Consider the following 19,822-nt stretch of genomic DNA (forward strand, 5'->3'; position numbering starts at 1 on the left):
TGCCTGTAAAAACTGAGCGCGGCGCCTGCTTCAAGGACACCACGCTCTGTTTTCTTTGCTTTATGTTTTTTTACTTGAGCGCGGCGCCCGCTTCAAGGACCTAGCTCTCAGAGTTCAAGTTTTTAAAAAAAACTTGAAAAACGAGTGCGGTGTCCTTGAAGCGGGCACGTGCTCGGTGTTAAACAACCATTTGCAATGCAATAGGTCTCGCATTTACGAGAGTTTAAGCTATTGGCATTGTAAATGACAATGCCTTTTTATTTATGTTTTAAAAACCAATACATCAATAAAAGGCATCATCTTTTAAAATGCCAATAGCTCAAAATCACGTAATGCGAGACCTATTGCATTGCACATGCTTGTTTTGATGAGGAGGCGATTGCTAGAGCGGATTCAGGAGCATAGTCCTAAAACTGTTTTTTTGAGGGGGGCTGGCATGGATCCGCTCGATAGGGAGAAGTTGATGATTTTGGTCCATATTGGAGAGATGATATGACGGAGATTTTTGACATGCACAGCAGGTGGGGGGGGGGGGTTGCAGATGTGCGGTGTCTGTTTCATGCTGGCAAGCAATTTGAGAACTTCATCTTCAGGCATCTGGTTAAATTCTGACAAGGTTGCATTGTTTTTAAGTGGCAAGGGGTTTTAGTTGGTGAACTGTGTTGTAGAGAGGTTGAGAGTGCCATCATTTGGAGGTAGGGCTTTAGGTGGACCCTTTTTAGGTCTCGGCTAGCGAAGGCTGCGCTTGCGCAGTCTCGCTCGCGAGATTTAATGTTTTTCAAAAGAGGGGCTTGAACCCGCCCCTCTTCTCCCCTCTTCTCCATTGGCTGGCCTCTTAAATGCTGGTCAGCCTTTGGAGAAGAGCTTTGTCTCTCCAAACAGGCCCCGTCTTTTTCGGATTCGGGGGCGTGTTTTTTACTTTCTTTCTCTCCTCTGGAATGTAAACATTCCAGCCAATGGCAAGAGGAGAGAAAGAAAAACACGCCCCCGAATCTGAAAACGCCGCTGCGTTTCTCCGAGGCATTTCTGTTTGACCTCGGAGAAAGGCGGCGGTGTTCATGGCTCTCGCCAGGTAAGGCGCTGGGACTGATTTCTTTAGGTTTTAATTTTTTTCGTTAAACAGTCCTAGAGGCCCCCAAGGTTATCGCGGTATAAATGTCAAAACTTATAACCTCCAAACCTAACATTTGCAAGGGTCTACTGCCCCCTACTAAGGCGAGCTTTTAATACGAAACCGGGGTAGGAGGGCGGCATCTTCCTTGAATGTATTAGACCGATGGCACCATTTCTAAGCAACTGCTCCCGATAATAATGCAGTAGACCCCACAACGAAACGGCCAACCAGTGCCCTGCCAAAACAGAGGGACTACTTCCTCGTAGATGCAGAAATCTGGGAATAATGAAGTGGGAATTTATTGAAGAAAAAAACAGGAAAAATGTATTTGCTCATTCCCAGGAAGTGTATTCGGCAATCCATTGACTTCTGTCCTCTGAACACAGTTCCAATAAATAACTAGAACGCTAAATGGGCTTTTGGTAAACGAGTAGCGGCCGCAATGCTGCAGGACAAAACAGATTTCCCAATTCCTTCCATTCAAGACAGTGGAGGAGGCCAAGTTAGTCTTAAAAAATCGCTCGTCACGAGTCCTGTCAGAAACAGAAGCTGGGGAGACCAGAAGCGTTTTGTCATGCGTCGTACATTTTAAAATCGATTTTAGTTTCCAGTTTCCTCGCATTTTCAAACTAAGGAATTCATTAGTCTTTTCTTTCAAGTTTACAGTTTGATATAGCACGAACTTGGCCCAAAAACACCACATCGATTTACATGAGCATCTAATTACATTACACACGATCAGCCGACATTGGAAGATGTGATTTGGCCAAATTCACATGCGTTGAACCGACGCCATGACTTGAATCTGAATCACTAGCCCCAAAGTTGGCAGCTGTGGTCATTAGGTCCAGGGGTTTAAGTGGGATGAAAAAACTGGGGCGTCTCTCATAGCGGCGTGGCCAATGTAATTAAGGGCGTGGCTTAAAACACATAAACTAAAAATCTTTGCTTAGCATAGCGTGCCGCACCATTGGTATTTTGCTGCTTCTGTCATTGCATCCACAGATATAATACTACTCTCGTTTTATGGAGAATGTCCTTGACATTTTCTTACTACTAAGTACATATCTGATGACAGCAGCTAACCGACCTCTGTGTGGTTAACATTACAACATATCCAACTCCAGGTTCTGCTTGCACAGGTGTATGTCTCAGAGACATTGAAAGACACTCTTTTGAATTGTAAGGATGCCACTCCTCTGAAATCAACAGGATAGATTGCATCCCTCCCTCACTCACCAAGTGGACAGGCCTGGGCCAGATGAAGTGTCTTTGAACTAGCTGAACAAGGTCAGAACTGTCAGTGTCTCTCACAACAGACTTGTGCACAATGTTTCAGTTGTTTTCGCGTGGCCTTTATTACCGAGGAGGATCACTAAGTGTATTTTTCTAAAACTGTATACTTATGATTGATGTTTAATGTTCTTCCTAGAGAGAGATCGGAGTTTTGTCCAGTGGAAGTTTTGACTCCTGGAAAGGTAGCACATAGGGTTAATGTGCCTGCAGCAAAGAGCATGTACCATGCAGATCACAAAGTGCACATAATGTAAATAGGTCAGTGGGCTACTGCGTGCGTGTGTGTGTGTGTGTGTGTGTGTGTAGGTGGCTCTATTTGTGTGTGGGTTGATCTATGTGAGTGGCTCTGTGGGTGGCTCTGTGTGTGTGTGGGTGGCTTTGTGTGTGTGGGTGCAAATGCAATAGGTCTCGCATTTGAGAGTGATTAAGCTATTGACATTGTAAATAACAATGCCGTTTCTTTAAATGTTTTAAAAACAAAAACATAAACAAAAATAATGTCATGAGCAATACCAATAGCTCTAACTTTAACAATGCCAAGACCGTTGCTTTGTAAATGCTTGTTACAGGGGCATCCTTGGTGCAAATTGGGGGGATGGGTGGTTCAAGAGAGAGTTCGAAGTTAGATATTTCTTTAGAGTTCAATGTGAATTTTTCACCGCGTTTGGCGAATTGTTTTTTTTTTTTTTAAATTGTATTTATTGACTGCAAACAAGGCACAGTAATGTACATATCCGTGCGCCGCCAACCAGGGGCTCGCCACCTCTTCTCATATATCCAGCCAACTGTATCGGCTATCCCACATCCCGGAGGTCGGGCATCGCCGTGCATAACTGGTTCAATACCCACTGCTTACCAAGTGTCCCCCCACATCAATTGTTAGGTGAGTGTTGAGGGAAAGAGAAGGTTTGCTGTTTGATGATGTTGAATAGGTCTCTGGGTCTGTTCCTAGACCGGTCAAGTTATCAGAAAAAGGAGGGTTTTCCTCTGAAGATATGTTTTGTTGCGGTCTCCAGTTTCTTTCAGCTTTTTCATTGTTAAGGTCCTTCTTGAACCAGCATCTGGAGGGGATACTTCTTGGTTTCTTGAGTTTCAGAGGGGGAGACTTCTTCAACAAGTTCTGCCTTTTTAGTGTTGTAGTGGGCGGAGAGGTCTTCGGCGGCGAAGAGATCGGGCGGAGGTAGGATTCAGGAACTGACTAATGCTTCTAACTCTGCTGGGGGATTCAATGGATGTTCCTCATCCAGTGCTTGGGTCGGCTAGATTGGGGATGGGCCTTTGGTTGGATGGCAATCGAAAACAATTAGATGGTGATTGGTCCAGTCGGATATAGGATAGAGTGCAGGGATAGGATGTTAAGTTTAGAGATGGCTTTTTCAAGGGTAGAGCCTTTATTGTGAGTTTGTTTATTGCAATGTTGCAATCCTTAGTTTCGAGGAGGGCGGAAAAGGCTTATACTGTAGAATTGATAACAAAATTCAGGTGCAGGTTTAGGTCTCCTAATAGAATGTCAGCACTGCTTTTTAGGGAGTTTTGTGATATTAGGTCTGTTAGGTCTTTGAGAAAATCAGGGTTGTCACCTGGATGGTGATATATCACATGAAATTTGATACGGTTAAGGGATTTTGAGATGAGCTGGACACCTAGATATTCAAAGGTAGGGTATTTGGTAGTGCAGACGGGAGTTAGGCAAAGATCGTTTTTGTGTACAACGGCTAATCCACCACCCCTGCGATCCTTGCGGTCGCAGCGAATGATTAGGAAGCCTGGTGGGGTGAGGACATCAATGCAAGGGGATGAGTGGTCATTTAGCCTGGTTTCAGTTAGAAAGCAGATGTCAGTATTGTGCCATAAGAAGGTTTCAGCTATATGAGTGGCATGCTTGACTGCTGGTCTACGGTTTAGTAGCATGCAGCGTGGGGGTAGGTACTGATCTGGACCAGGCTGACTGGGTTGTATGTTAATTAATTGGGCTGGCAACTTGGGGGAGCGAGTGGTGTTCAGGGTCCTATTTGTGCTAAGGAAGATCGGTATCTTGCGATGGCAGATTTGGCTGGGGGCATTGTCATAGGTGTTGCTCAGCAATTTGACTTCCCTCTGCTACATTTCAGTTGTGGTGCATCTAGATTGTAGATGGTGATGAATGTAGGGGATGGTTTGGCTAGGAGTGAGGGGTCGGGGTCAAAAAGAGTGTTTGTTTATGGTAGGGTTGGTGTTCACCCTAGATGCATGGGGTTGGGGCAGGGTGTGATTTTCTTTGCGTCAATGTAATGTGATGAAATTTCTTCCTGAATGGAGCTGATTTTGAGTTCTAGGCGGGCTATTATATGGATCAGTTGAGAGAAGGCTGGGACTGTAGTGGGTAGGGCAGTGTGATGAGCTCGCTGGAGTCTGTGGTGGAGGCTAAGGTGGGATCCAGCCTGTTGAGGTTGATGGACAGAGGGGGTTGGTTCTCTGGGAGAGGCAAGAGGGGTGGAAGTGGGACCAGATGGTAAGGAGGTGCAGAGCCAAGGGAAGTGACAATCAAACGTGTCTAGATTTTGTTCAGGCATAGACTAGAATGTTCCCATTTCTGTAGACGGTTATGGCCAATTTTCTGCTAAAGTTCTGAGATGGAGATATAGTGAGCTTAATTCCATAGGGGACGTTGGTAGTGTTAGTTACGTGAAGGTGCTGAAGGACGTTCTCTCTACATTGGCTGTTTGTTTTAGTTTAGATGATGAAGCCAGTTTCAATGGCATCCTTGTGTTGGACTGCAGTAGATGTCCGTTATTAGTGTTTCTGGATGTTTTTAGAATATTGTGCTTGACATGTTTTGCAACAATTATGGAGAGGTTTCGTGGGACTTTAATGCAGTATGAGCTGGGGGGCAGTGCCTTTCCACGGCTGCGTTGTGGTGGGGGATTGGTCCTACTGCAGTATCCGCAGTTTGGGTAGTTGGAGTAAACATGAGCTAATAGACATCAGCAAAGCAGGGTCATTACTGCCGGCACGAGGTAGGATAGACAAATGTCAGTGTCGATAATAGGTACCAGCATCGACATCAGGTCACAGTGCCCGGATATGGAACCAATATTAGCGTAGAAAAGGCAAAATGATCTTTCATAGGCATATATAATAGTATGTGCATGAAGGCACCGTGAACGCGCAAGATAATAATGTAGGCGTACAATACCACGATCTGACATAAATATAATTTTGCATTAAATTATTCTTGCTAGGTTATTAGGAAGGCAGCAGTCTTCACCAGGTCATAGATTAGTGGTGATTGGCATAGCGACTAGTGCTTGGTAGATAGCCGTCATAGATTAGTGGTGATTGGCATATCGACTAGTGCTTGGTAGAAAGCCTACTGCTTCTAGGTCATTGGTGTAGTGCTCTAAGACGATGTTTCAAATCTGGGTACTATACACGGTGATAATCAGTAGGGTGTTCCAAGAAGTCTGGCCCAGATTCGGTGAAGCACCTGACTAGGGTGGAGGTAAGTAGTCCTTCCTCATTTTCAGTGGCCTCCCCATATAGGGAGGAGCGTAGTCCTACACCTGTTTTTTTTACCCTGCTGGAGGGGATGCAGGAGCATAGTCCTAAAACAGTTTTTGTATTTACTGTCTCCAAGATGGCTGCCAGCTGTTGGATTGAGGGAGAGCAGTCCTTCCATAGTTTCTCCTATTCCTTCCATAGTACTTGAATAGATTCTCCTAGTATAAGCCCAAGCTGGATTGTTCTGGGAGGGTCAAAGGCTGTGAATCCAGACAAAAATGGCTGACGCCATCCAGCAGGACCATTGGATCCAGCAATGCTCTTTTACCAGCTCTATGAAGCAACTGCTATATGAGGATACCAGTAGGTACTAAACAGGACAGTAATGTGGAAGACAACCTAACCCTTCCCTTTGATCCCAACAGGACACCAAGGACTGATCTTGAAAGTGCTTTGTATTCTCCAGACAAAAGACAAACCCTCAAGCCTTTCAGGCTATTCTTCAGTAACCTCAGTCAGTGGGCCCACATTTAGCAGTGTTCTGATTTGATAGGAACATTCCAATCTATCAGGAATAGAGGTCCTCAACCAACTACAGTTATACTAGAAGGCTTATAAGGAACACAACATTTTTATTAAGGCTATGTGAATATTGCCTGGCCACTCAACATGGGAGAAGCCAACATTAGAACACTGCCAAAAGAGGTGGTAAACAAAATGTATAGTTTATTTAAGGGATTGTCCTTCAACATCATAAACATACAAATGCAGTAAAATCAATTAAATACATTAAACATTTGATGTAAATAAAGATTTACACTCAAACATTAGAGAAAAATGGCCTAGACCAACTGTACATCCAGCACACGTCCTATTCTCCATGATGTCAATTGCTGCACTCCTTTTTGCAATATCATAATTTAACAACAGTGGATGAAGAAATGCTCTCCTATTACGAAATATAGGACAATCCAGTACTGCACAACATATTTTGTAATGTAAACTCATATAAGATATATTTAATTTTGTTTCACAGCCTGCATAAGCATGAAATCTGTCTAACCCGGATTAATAACAACCTGAAAAATCAAAACTTGGTTTAGAATCTTTACATCTGACGTACCAATCCAAACATTTCAACACAATATGATCCAAAGTGTCTCAATTGCACAAAATCTTTCTTTTCATTATAATAACATGCTTTATCAAGTTTCAAGACCAATCGGGTACTCAAACTTACTACATTTCCCACAAAAGTGATGGCCAATTAGTTTTGTTTTCTTTCCAACTCTCTCCATAACAGCTATATTACTATACATCCACATCCTGCTAATCCTTATCACCATTCCTCATTTCTCAGAAGCGACAGCATGTTTTTGCCATTGCCAGGAAGTGACTATAATAAACACCAGCTCAACTTTTATTACATGAACCATTGCAGACCAGGGTAGCAGCCTTCCTCTTTTGAAGCAGTTCTTATCCACTGTATTGAACTCCAGTCTACCATTCTACCAACCGTCAAGCGTTATTTAATGTACGACGGACAATTGTCCCTTGATAACTATTAACTAGTGGTTAAAATGAAAACCCTCCATAGTGGGCACCAAATCTCAGGATTCCTCTCAATAAACCCTCTCTCAAACCCCATTTGGGGGTGGAGCCCACAAGCCACGCACTGACCTAGCTTTGAGGTAAATATTAGCATATCATCTGCAAATAAATACTTTATTTGCTTTAACAGCATCATTTTTGTAGCACAGACCTTTTCTGGATTCACACTCTGTGCATTATTCTGCCATATATAGGTTGGGTTTGGAATTGTTTTTTCTTGCTCTCATCTTTTTTGTTGTGTGTATCATCGTTGACCAACATTTGGTGATATATGCGTCCCCCATGATATCAGACGTGCACCCCAGAAGTTCCTTGTCAACATCTTCAGGTTAATTTTTCTTCTGTTTGGTCTGGTTGCAGGATGGAGGAGCTCTGAAAATATCATGACAATTCGACCATTTTTCTAGAGAAATTTGATTAATTAAGTGATACAGGGAGTCTATAATTGATTTACAATGAAAAAGCATGACCGACAGAAGAACATATTGGCAGAGAATATACAGAAGTGGGACAATGAGGAGAAATGGAGAGTAATTTGCCCAGAGAAATCCCCATGTGGTCTGTAACCTTCACCTTCCGAAGGAACACATCACCGAGGGGTTTGAGGCCTGTGTGGAGTTTTTTTCTAGATCCAGCCTCCTTGAAGGCAGCGACTGCTCGAGTTGAGAGAAAAAATACAGACACTCCTCCAGTGGTTCCATCTTCATCAACAGAAACACAGCTGCAGACTCAATCAGTTACCACAGCCAGAAATAGAGGAAATGCCTCCATATCGCCAGAGCCACCACTATACAAAAAGAGTGGGTGAATGGACATAGAAGATGGCGTGAGTGGCTGCCACCAAATTGAGTATCACCAACTCCAGTGCAATCTTCAACTGCTATGGTCTCCAACAGTGGGAGGAAATGAAGCAGGTCATGCAGCACCTTTCTGAGGTCTAGAAGAAAAGGGCAAAAACAACCGTTCAGGAGGGAAAGACCATTGTCGCAACACCTGCTTCAAGTCAGCCCTCGATGCAGCTGATACAGCCAGTTGACAAATGCGTACAGGAACAACTCTGAGAAGGCAGGCCTGGCTGTGAGTCGCCAGGTTCAAGCCCGAAGTTCAAGTCTCGTGCATCAACATGCCTTTAACGGGTGATGCCCTCTTAGGACCTGCAGTGGATCAGGCTCTACAGCAAATAAAGCAAGAGTGCGAAACAGCAAAGGCAATAGTGACCTTTCAGTTTTGAAGGTCATTCAAAAGAGGAAGCAATAACAATTGGGAGGCTGAGGTGGTTTTCAGCACAGAACCCCACAATCTTTCTTTTGCCAGCCATCATGCCTACAAGGCACACTACCGCAATGTCAGTACCTGCCATTACAGCCCTTCTGTGGCAGGGGATGAGGACAAGCCCCAAACGCCTTGAAGCCTGCTACAAAGTGACTTTCACGACTCACACCCCCAGCACATAACACAGGTAGCCAGCAGGATAGGGTGATTTCTACACAAATGGATACTCCAATATAATTAGAGCACAGTATTTCATCAAGTTGCTAAAAAGCCAACCACAATACCAACAAGGCTCACGTCTGAAATAAGTTACTCCATCCAGAGCAGGAAGTAAAGGAACTCCTATTAAAGTGAGCGAAAGAGAAGGTCCACAAAAATGAACACAAACAAGGCGTCTACTTAGGTTACTTCCTTGTAGCAAACCCAGATGAGGTCTATATTAGCCTTCAGACAACTAGACAAGAGCATAAGAACTCAATGTTTCAAAATGATGACGCTACAGATCATACCATTCCTGAAAAGAGGGAACTACTTTGCCACAGTAGACCGAAAGGATCCTTATGTGCACATACCACTGAATCAGAGACAAAAGATGTACTTTCGGTTCATCGTGTACATGGTACATTATACACTGAAAGAATCATCTTTTGGCATAAAGTCTGCACCTAGGGTTTTCACACAGCCTAGATGGAGAGTCTGCACACCTAAAAAGACATTGGCTACATGTTTCCCTTTGTCTTGATGATTGGCTGGTGAAGGCGAGCCTATGATCCAATATCCAGGGAATCATCACATAGTACTGCTAGCACTATACAAGCTGGAGTACACAGTAAGCCTAGACAAGTCCTCCATGATCATGGAACAGGAGAAAGTGCTCTTAGGGGCTCCGCTAAATTCAAAGTGGGCAAGGTTCCCATGAGAATCCTAATTTTGAAGGCGCAAACTTGCCTCTACCAGAAGGGGTAGTCTTTGACAGTGAGAAAGATAATAAAACTGATTGGAACAATGGCATCTTGCATACCACTCATCATATACCCCAAAATGCATATCAGCTCTATTCAAGAATGGTTACAAAACAAATGGTCGCAGGCCACGGTGAGTTTGAAGGATCTAGTGGCCGTCACAGAGAGGATTCAGAGAGAGATAAAATTGTAGAGCACACATCATATTACTGTGGGAGACGCTTCAAAATACCAACTGCAACAGTGACCATCACAATAGATGTAGCCGACACAGGATTGCGTTCAGACATAGGAAGCCTTATTTTCAGAGACCTGTGGAACCCTACAGAGGTAGTTAAGTACATAAATGTCTTGGAGCTCAAGACTGTTTTCCTAGCTTTGACGGACTTTCATTAACAGGTGAAGGGAAAAACTATGCTAATTAAAACAATCAATGCAACCACAATGTTCTCTCTAAACGAGCATGGAGTAACAAGATGTTACAAGCTGGCCCAGGACAGATGTAGGCCATCCAAAGAGGAACTTCCCTAGTGGTACGAAACCTACCAGGCATACAAAATGTACAAGCGTAAAAAATAAGCAGACAGAAAATTGCATTCCACAAATGGAAGCTATCGCATCAGGCGCTAAATACAGTTTTACACAGGTGGGGCACCCCAGACATAGATATGTTTGCAAGCACAGAAAATGCGAAATGGCAATACTTCACGTTCAGGTACTCACCCCAAAAGTCCAAGGGAAACGCTCTATCGCTTGACTGGTCAGGGACATTTCTGTATGCCCCAATACCATTTGATTATGATGGAAATATACAGATGCATACCATCAATCATGATGTTCATCCTAAAATCTCCCCAGTGGGTGAGACGGAGGTGGTTCTTAGTCGTAGTGGTGATCTCTCTGGAAACAATTACAAGCCTCCCAGCCAACTCACAATACAGAATTGACAGGCCTGTCACCCAGAGCCGACCAGCATCAGCCTTGCAGCCTTGTTCCTGACTACTTAAACTTTGAGCACCTCAGCCTCCTGCAGTGAGCAGTTGAAATCCTTAGGGAGTATAGGAGACCAAGTAGACAGAGGTGTACTATATTGCAAGGTGGAAGAGTTCTATCCACTTATGTGAGAAGCAGGGACTCGTAGTTAACAGAACTTGGAACACCACAGACATAGCTCACTTGCTGGATGAAAACTACACATCACTCAAGGTTCACCTACCATTGTAGCATAGACTCGTAGGCAAAAGCTTCTTTAGAACACCGGTTATAAACAGATTCCTAGATCCCAAGGTCAGCACCCACCCCCCAAATGGAACCTAAATAATATGCTTATTCAGCAAATGAAAAAAACATTCAAACCTATACACAATCAGTGCTAACATTTATAACTTCCTAGTAGCTATCACATCATTTCAGAGTCAGTGAGCTACAAGCACTCTGCATTTGGGAAACGCACTTACAAATACATAAGGACAGAGTGAGTGGTCATGAGGATAAAGCAACAATTTCTTTCTTAGGTGGTGTCACAATTTCCCGTAAATTTAAACTATACTATTACTGGTATTTTACCAACAACCAAAAAAACCACACTGAAAGAGCCTTGCACATGCTGGACGTCGGGAGTTTGGATCATGAACTTCATGTAGGAAACAAATCATGTAAGAAAGGGAAATCGGTTCTTTATTCTTTGTATCAACATGCAAAGGCCTGTCAGTGTCCAAGGAGACCATTGCACAATGAACAGTACAAACAATTCAAACATGCTACAAATAGGCAGGAATGACACTAGAGGAGAAACCAACAGTACACTCCACAGGAAAGAAGAGAGCAACCCTAGTATTACTGGCAAATATCTGCATTAACATCCTCTGTATGGCAGCGACCTCTTCTCTATGCAATCCTTCACTAAACATGACTGCATCGACATTCAAGTAAATAAAGCTCAGGTGGGACAAAAAGTGCTGAAACACCTGTTCGCAAGTACACATTCATTTATGCACAGCATGTAAATCCAGAACAGATTCACACTGCAAAACGAAATTGTTGCTTAGCTATAGTAGTATCTGAAGATAGAACCACTCAGAAAAACATCTGGGGCTCATGTCACAGGAAGACAGACATACTACCAAATGGTGGTCGACAACACCCACAACAACAAAAAAGAAAGAAATGACACAAATCCAGACCCAAGCAGGACGTGGCAGAATAATGCATTGCATGTGAATCCAGAAATTTCATGAAGCTGCAAAACCACTCTGGCTGGTAAGTAACTATATTGTGTTTTCACTAGTCTGATATATTGTCGTTCTGTACACTTTTTTTTTGTTGTAATTTTAATGTTTTTGATGGAATGCATGTGGTAACATTCAGATTATTGTATTTCTACTATTCCTGTATCAGATGGCAATGTTGGCTGCAAGGGAGACAGCGAGACAGAGGTTTAGTTACCTGTGGACTTCCTCTCCACTTTAGGTCCTTCAACATGGCAAATTCAGTCTAACTTTGAAAACGGCTTGTTGCCTGAAAACTCTAGTGTTCAAAGGTCAGATGAAAATGTTTGCTCTGGTGTAAATAGCTTCTCTGCCCATTTAAGATCCCAAAACTAACGTGAAGGTCAAATTGACAGTAGGAAATCTGAAGGACAGGAAGGGGTGTGGGAATTCAGGTGGCCTTTCCACTCAATTATGCAAAAAAATTTGAGAGTACCACTTGTAATTCATTTAAGTCTGTTTAATGAAGTCTTCACTAAACATAATACACAATAATACTTGTGCACTGTTGCTCTACCATTATTAGAAAAAGAGGCTAAAGACCTGAAGTCATTTACCTCGAGTTGGGCAATATTTCTTATTAATGTCAATATAAAAATATACCCAGATATATTAACTGAAATACTCCACAACTGCATTTCTTGTATAATTTACAAATGCAAACAGGTATTCATCCCTAATACATTTTGCATAGCAGACAGCCAAATTGTATTGCTTTCATCATAATGGCAGCCGGTTTAGGTGGTCCGCGGCAGAGTATTAACAAATGCCAAGACCCATGACTAAAAGCTGTTGCACAAGGTCCAAAAAGCACACAAGGTGATGGGAGGAATGTTTGCAATTAGTCTAACCAATGGCAGTCTTTAGATATAGCATTCCTTCTTATCGTTCTTTTACGCACCATGCCACCTCAGTTTGGACCTAGTCTTATACGAATTGGTCCTGACCCTGTACCAATAGGAACAGTCCAGCCCGAACTGTCAGGCCAGATCCTCCCTGAACTGTCCAGAACCCAAGCAACCCAAGAACTGTTTAGCCCTCACGGGGCTCTTCAGTCGGTTATACATATCTTCAGAGAAAAAGATATTTTGTAACATTTATGTGCCGACTGAATGAGTCAACTTGGAGAGGTGGTCCATGAATGAGATGGGTTTTCTGTTAGTATTCATTATCAGGCTTTGCATTCTGATTGGGCAAACCTATATAGATTACATTTGTTGCTGACCATAAATTAGGCAGAACCCTTGAAATCTGAATAAGTAGGATATGTGGATAATAATATAAGAGCCTCAAATGTGAGGGCAAGTATTCCATCAAAAGCCTGGCCGAAGACGATAAAGTGTGTAAAAACTAATCATTAATCTACTAGCAGGTAAATCAACAGCGTAGTTGTGCTTTTTGTTAAGGAGTAAGGAAAGGGCGAAACTACAAAAAGGAAAAAAATATAGTTTCACATTCATGCGCCCAGCAAAGGCGTTTTTCTTCAAATGTCGAGTGTGGCACCTGAATTATTCAAATAGTAAGCCTGCTGGTGGCTGTTGGTAAAGGACCATAAAGATAAGGAGTTGGTAGTGACGTGCTGTGATGGTTAATTAGCAGAAAACACTCTCTCCTACATTTAGGAGGAAGGCTTGAGCAGGAAAGGGCTGAGAAACAGGCTAAGGAGAACTGCCCCAAGAAAGAGGACCAATACTATGGTCCTCGCAGTAACTGGAACCAGGTGGGTAAAATTTGATCCGCAGCTCTAATCCTAGCTACATTAGTTCTTGTGTACAGTATTTATGGTAAATGTAGAGTTGGCATCTAAATGTTTTGACGCTGCTGTTTTTTCTGTTGAATGGATATTATTTTAGCTCACATGAATTCTTCCCTTTTTAGGCATCTTGAACCACATAAGAGCGATGAGGCTCCGGTTCACTCCTATGAAGAAATGGAGATTCAACTCCCATCATTACTGGTAGAAGAACTTTATGCATTGACTTTGTACATTGGCCATGTCTTTGAACTTCCCAGCAGTGTCCTTGGAGCATTTTCTATCCAGAACCAAGGAAAGGTCTGTCTTTAGTTCATTTCACATAACATTTAGATAAATCGCAATTTTCCAGTCTTACCTAATTTGAAACTATTTCCATGTATTATCAATAATAGCAAAAAAATATAAAATGTATTGGTAACATATACTTCATATTGCCTCCCTCTCGTTTCGTCCCTCTTTCATACCAGTGCATTGGGTTTTACCAAGTCTATCTCAAAAGTGCTCATATTTTTATCAATTCTACAAATCGTTCAAAATAATAGGTTTAGAATCCAGCTTATTTCATGTTCTTCAAAAATATAGACTTCATATTCACTGTAGTTTTCGCAGTTGTCATGACCTTATGTTGACTATTGCAACAGTGCCCCCATGGATTGTCAGTTACCACTTTAAGCAAGATCTAAAGTGTTGAGAGCCATAAGATTAGCCTAAAACTAAGGACTAAGATGAGCCTACCAAGGCTGAGTTATGTGACATGAGGGAAGGACGCCGCTGTGCATAGTATTGTTTCTTGAGCCTTGCTTGTTTTCTCCCTAGATTGGTGAAACAAAGGAGCGGTGAGTAATCTCACATAGACCTTTACAGATATTGGAATGTGGACAATTCACTGAGGAAATGTCCTCCATTGGTGGCAAAACCTGAAAAATGGTGCCTAGTTTTGTACCCAGTCTCTGAAGATCCTGACCCACTGAAAGAAAAAGGAGGGTTGAGGACCATTGGAGCCTAGGTGCAGGCATGCTGCCTTTCTTTTGTGAGGTTGGAGGCGATTCCCCACTGTAGATGGCAGACACTGGTGTGACCGTGAATGGTGTGCATTGCAGCTATTTAGCAGAGTCTGTGAGCTACAGTGATGAGACCGAGGAATAACACTATGTATTTCTGGAATGTGGGTGAATAATAATGTGGCTATTTTGTTGAGAGTTGGAAAAAAAGCTAAATAGATCTGTCGCATATTTTGTGGAAAAGCTGAATCTTAGAAAAGACAATTTGGAACCAGTAAAGAGAAACCTTGGGGGCCTTTTCTGAGTTCCAGGGAGGTGTCATTAGAGCGCTGTTTACACGCTTGAAAATTAGAAGAGGATGGGTAAAATCAGAGTGGTGGACTTTCCTCTCTCTTTGCCGAATGCAGTTTTGCCCACAATGATGTGAAGACCTGACTTCCCTGGTCAAGCTGGTGGCACTATATGGAAACGGGCATTAAGTCTCTCATCAAGGTTGAACAATTCTTCTGATAAGGACACTGGTTGTACAGTCATTATGATCACAACCCCGGAAAGCAAGAACCCATTCTCTGGAAGAAGGAAAACATGAATTCAGCATTGCACTTCCCTGTCCTCAGACAAGAGCAAGTGAGTAGAAGTAAACACCAGCGAACAATTGCTAACCTTGGTGTTAATTCCTTCATCTGATAATAAGCATTACTAAGGGCGACAAGGAAAAGCAAGACCTAATTGTTTATTAAGTTGGAGACAGCAAAAGCTTTCTTGGAAGATGTGCAGTTGTACACCAAGGGTGCAAGTCTGAAGTTACAACCCTAATGTGAGGACCTGTTGTGGTAAATTGTGTCCGTCTGTTAAACCATCTTATAGGACCCTAGAGCCTTTAGGACCAAGAGGACTCATTTTATTGCTCTGAGAAGTGGGATTCTGTTATTTGATATCCCCCTTTTAAGGCTCCCTGTATACCTCTTGTTTTTCCTGTTCTGATTTATTTTCTTTTTCTTTGTTTTTCCTCTGTTTTCCCCATATTCCTTTTCCTTCCCTTCTTTTCCCCTTTTTCATCTTATAGAACAATATGTATTTTGCCACTAACATGAGTTGCACTAATGTTTTAGTCCGTTTTGTTGAGTCATCAGTTACCAGCTAAGCAAAGCATAGAGGTGAAAGCCCTGCAATGCTATGTTTCGAATATCTATTTAACTCTCTGACTTGTTACCTACTGGCCGGCTATCTAATGTCTGTTGCTTAGAACAGGCGGTCTCAACACATAGAGTGTGATAAAGTTCTCTTTCAAGGTTCATCCCTTTGGAACTTTCTTTTGCTCTCAAGGTATATGTCGTATGGCCTATACTTTCCAAAGTAAAACTGTGCAGTTGTTGGACAACATAACCATCAGAACTGTGCGAGACTTATTCCACGCACACCATCTGGATATGTTGGCCTAAGTCCTGCTAGCTCTCAGTGCCCTATCTGTACTCCTAACCTTACAGGGTAACAAATGGATGTGCAACCTCAGTACATGACCACCCTGACTCCCAAAGATAATCGTGGTAACCGATCTAGAACCTTTTTGTTTGGTTACTCACGCATACGCAAAGAGATACGCAAGAAATACACAATATGCAGCTTCAATATTTATTTAAGCATTGTGATTCTTAAGTAAAATATGTGCGCTACAATAATCAACCGAAGGAAACCGAAGAATGTAATTAGCATTACCAGAATCGTGAAAAAGATGAACAGATCATCCATTTTGCTATAACAGAGATATATACTTGCATATAAGTACTGTAATATATTGTACTCCTACCTAGCGCATCCTAATCTAGTATGCCTAGTGTGGATCTCACTGCCAAATTCCTGTAAGGTGATCTAACTCCTGTTACCTGAGGGTGTGTCATCAAGCTGCCCATCTTGGTGTAGAGCTGGACAGCGTCTCTCACATGAGATAAACAGTAATCAACTGGGCTGGGATTCCAGCAAATGATCCTCTGAATAAACAAAGGTGAGATGTCATATATAGAACATCACCAATATTACCATGGTGAAGCCTCAGTCAGGCCTCTATTCTTTATTCTATTGTGATTACTCTGTCACCAAGCAGCCCAAACAAATAACATCTTGCGTACTGAACTTAGCCCTTGTACAGGATGTTCAAGGTGTTATGATAGAGTGCTTCGAATTGGTATTGTAAGCAAACTGATTTAGAAGAATATTATCCTGCATGTGCACGCAAATGAATGTGTGTCAAATGCCAGCATGTTTTGGGAGAGAAGGCAACTTAAGAATGTGAGCATGTATATATAGATGGTGTTTCTTAAACGGGGAAAATACCTCCATGTGACCTATACTTCCGGCAAGCATGTGGGCTTGTTTGCACAACTTCTGACTGTGGACGGACTAGTTTGCACAAAAGAGGACTGCACAGTTGAGGTTCCATCCCATCTGCCTCCCATGCACAACATCCCGTCTTGAATTAGCAGTTTAATGTACCCGAGCTGCAGTGTGGACTGTATTAAGAAAAACGACATTTTTGAAAATGTACTAAGATTAACCCACTCGTATTGAGAAAAGTTTCCTTATTTGCTGTTGATGATGGTCATATTCTTTGAAGATGAATCTCCTGTTATTGCTTGTAATTCAATGTGTGTTTGCATTATTTGAGCCAAGGAATTTTATATACACAAGTGATAATTCGTAACTAATAAGAGGTTGAATCAGGGACTGTTTCATGTGTGTCTTCCAGTACTGACACACACTGTTCTCCTGTCCTCCAATGGTGACAGACAGAACTGATATGAGACAGAGGGATCACAGAAGGCATTACATAAGTTTTGGGACTGCATATCTTAAGCACCTCACTCCAGGTACCTTGTTGTTAATTTTCCATTGCTGAGTGTGTATCAGAACCAGTTTAATGGTTCGACCTTCACATGAGATGACCGCAAAATTGAAAAATGATTCTTTTCAATTGTGTGCATTCCAGTTAATGCAGATTTGGATTAAACTCAGTACTGAAGCGCACGTACCTAGTTTGATGCTAGATTTGAGAAACTATGATTGGTCGACTCTGTACTTCACGCCCATCAAGCTTTGCTCCTTAAGGTGTACACAAAATGGTCCATGTTTTCCAGGAGGACTTAGTTGGGAAGTGTAAAGCGAGGGTGTACTTAATACACCCTGTGTATTAGGGTTGGTTGTTCATTTGTGTATTGAAGATGAGAAGTGTATCTGAGTTTATATATATTTTCCGTCCAACTCATTCCCTTTCGATTTCCCCGACCCACTTATGAGCAATCACGGCATGCAGTGCATGATGGATAGCCCTTGTCTGATGAGAAGAGACTTGTCTGACATGACTTGGACTCCAGAGAGATGCTTATCGAAGTTCACAAAACATAAGCAAGCTCTAGAACATGATGCTATATATTCTGTGGCATGGAAAGTTAAAGTGATCTATCCTGTATTATGATGTATGGGCTGTTCCCATGGGATTTCCTGATTTAATCCCTCTTTTACTGTATCTAAGGAAAAAATCCAGAAAACTTCTCTGCTCTTTCTGATGTTGTCAATGTCTCTACCTATTCTGGGGCTAATTGTTTCCAAACTTAGCCACTTGATGTCTTCGTGACTATGATCTTTCTCCATAAAGTGCTTCACTAAAGGGACTGCCATCTTGTGTGTCCGTATCGCAGAACGATGTTCTGTAAGTCGTGTAGCCAATGTCCTTGAGGTTTCCCCGACGTATCCTAATTTGCACGGGCACAGCAACAAATAAATGTTTTTTGTTTTGCAATTCGTGAATGACTTTAATACAATGGAATACCCATTGTGTTCAAATGTTGAAGTAATAATTGCACTGTCACATGCCTTGCATTGAGAACATTTCTTGTTGGCCCAAATGGGCGCACTACCATCAATGGTTTTCTGAATAAATGGAAGTTTGGTATTAATGCGCGAATGGACAATGTGATCCTTCAAATTTTTATTGCACCGATGTGCAAATATTGAATGCAGTAATTTGTCTGTTTCCTCTGGGTTAGTATTCAAAATGTGCCAATTGATTGGACGTACTTGTTTATTTCCTGTAGAGTGCCTAGTGACACATACTAAAGGAGGTGTAGTTTTTTCTTTATCATGATTGGATAGGAGATGGTCTCTATAGTAAAATCTTGCTCGTTTGTATGCTTCTCTTATTACACGTCTTGGATAACCACGTGCACTGAACTTGCTTTTCATATTTTCTGATCTGCTGTCATAATCGGAAATATTAGTGCAATTTCTCCGGAAAATATCCGAATGGTATACTTTCTTTTTGCTTTGTCGGATGAAAACTATTGTAATGTAGAAGAGTATTTCTTGCCGTAGGTTTAACAAAAAGGTCAACCTCTAGGATCTGGTTATTTTCTTTAATTTGAATGCCAAGAAATTCTATACTAGTGGAACTCGTGTGTGCTGTGAATTTAAGTTTCTGATCACACATATCGATCCAGGTTAAGAACAAATTGGTCCAAATAAAAAAGACATCCTCTATATAGCGTGCCCAATTTTGTTTTGATTCAAAAAAGGGACCAATTTCGTTGTATATATGGATACTTTCAAAACGTGCCATATATATATATTCGCTACAGTCGGGGCACATGCTGCCCCCATACTGACTCCTTTAGTGTGTCTGTAAAGAGTGCCATTGAAGTCAAAGGTGTTTTCTTCTAGTACGATTTTGAGAATCTCTATAATAAATGTAGAACAACAGTCAATTTGATGGAATTCTATAAACCACTTCACAGCCGTGAGTGCACCTTTTTGAGGTATATTGCTGTAGAGAGATTCTACATCTAAAGTAACTAACATATCTCTAAAGCTGTTAAAGGGTAAACCCTCTACTGCCTGTATCATGGCTTTTGTATCTTTTAAGTAAGATGTCATTTTTGGCACATGTGGGCATAAGATACGGTCTATGTATTTAGAAATGGGCTCAGTAACTGAGCCGATGGTAGTTACTATTGGTCGATAAGGAGGGTTGTTTCTATCCTTATGAATTTTGGGCACACCATAAATGGCTGCCA

General features: G+C 42.0%; 1 protein-coding gene across 1 annotated transcript in view; it reads left to right on the plus strand.

The window, feature by feature from the left end:
- Positions 1-19,822, plus strand: part of MMS22L (MMS22 like, DNA repair protein) — a 534,885-nt gene that overhangs the window by 65,977 nt on the left and 449,086 nt on the right. Inside the window, exon 5 of the mRNA XM_085611124.1 lies at positions 13,881-14,055. Coding sequence (XP_085467250.1) covers positions 13,881-14,055 — 175 coding nt within the window. The remainder of the gene's footprint in view (positions 1-13,880; positions 14,056-19,822) is intronic.

The sequence above is a fragment of the Triturus cristatus genome, chromosome 6 (genome assembly GCF_964204655.1).
Source record: "Triturus cristatus chromosome 6, aTriCri1.1, whole genome shotgun sequence".
NCBI classification, from domain to species: Eukaryota; Metazoa; Chordata; class Amphibia; order Caudata; family Salamandridae; genus Triturus; species Triturus cristatus.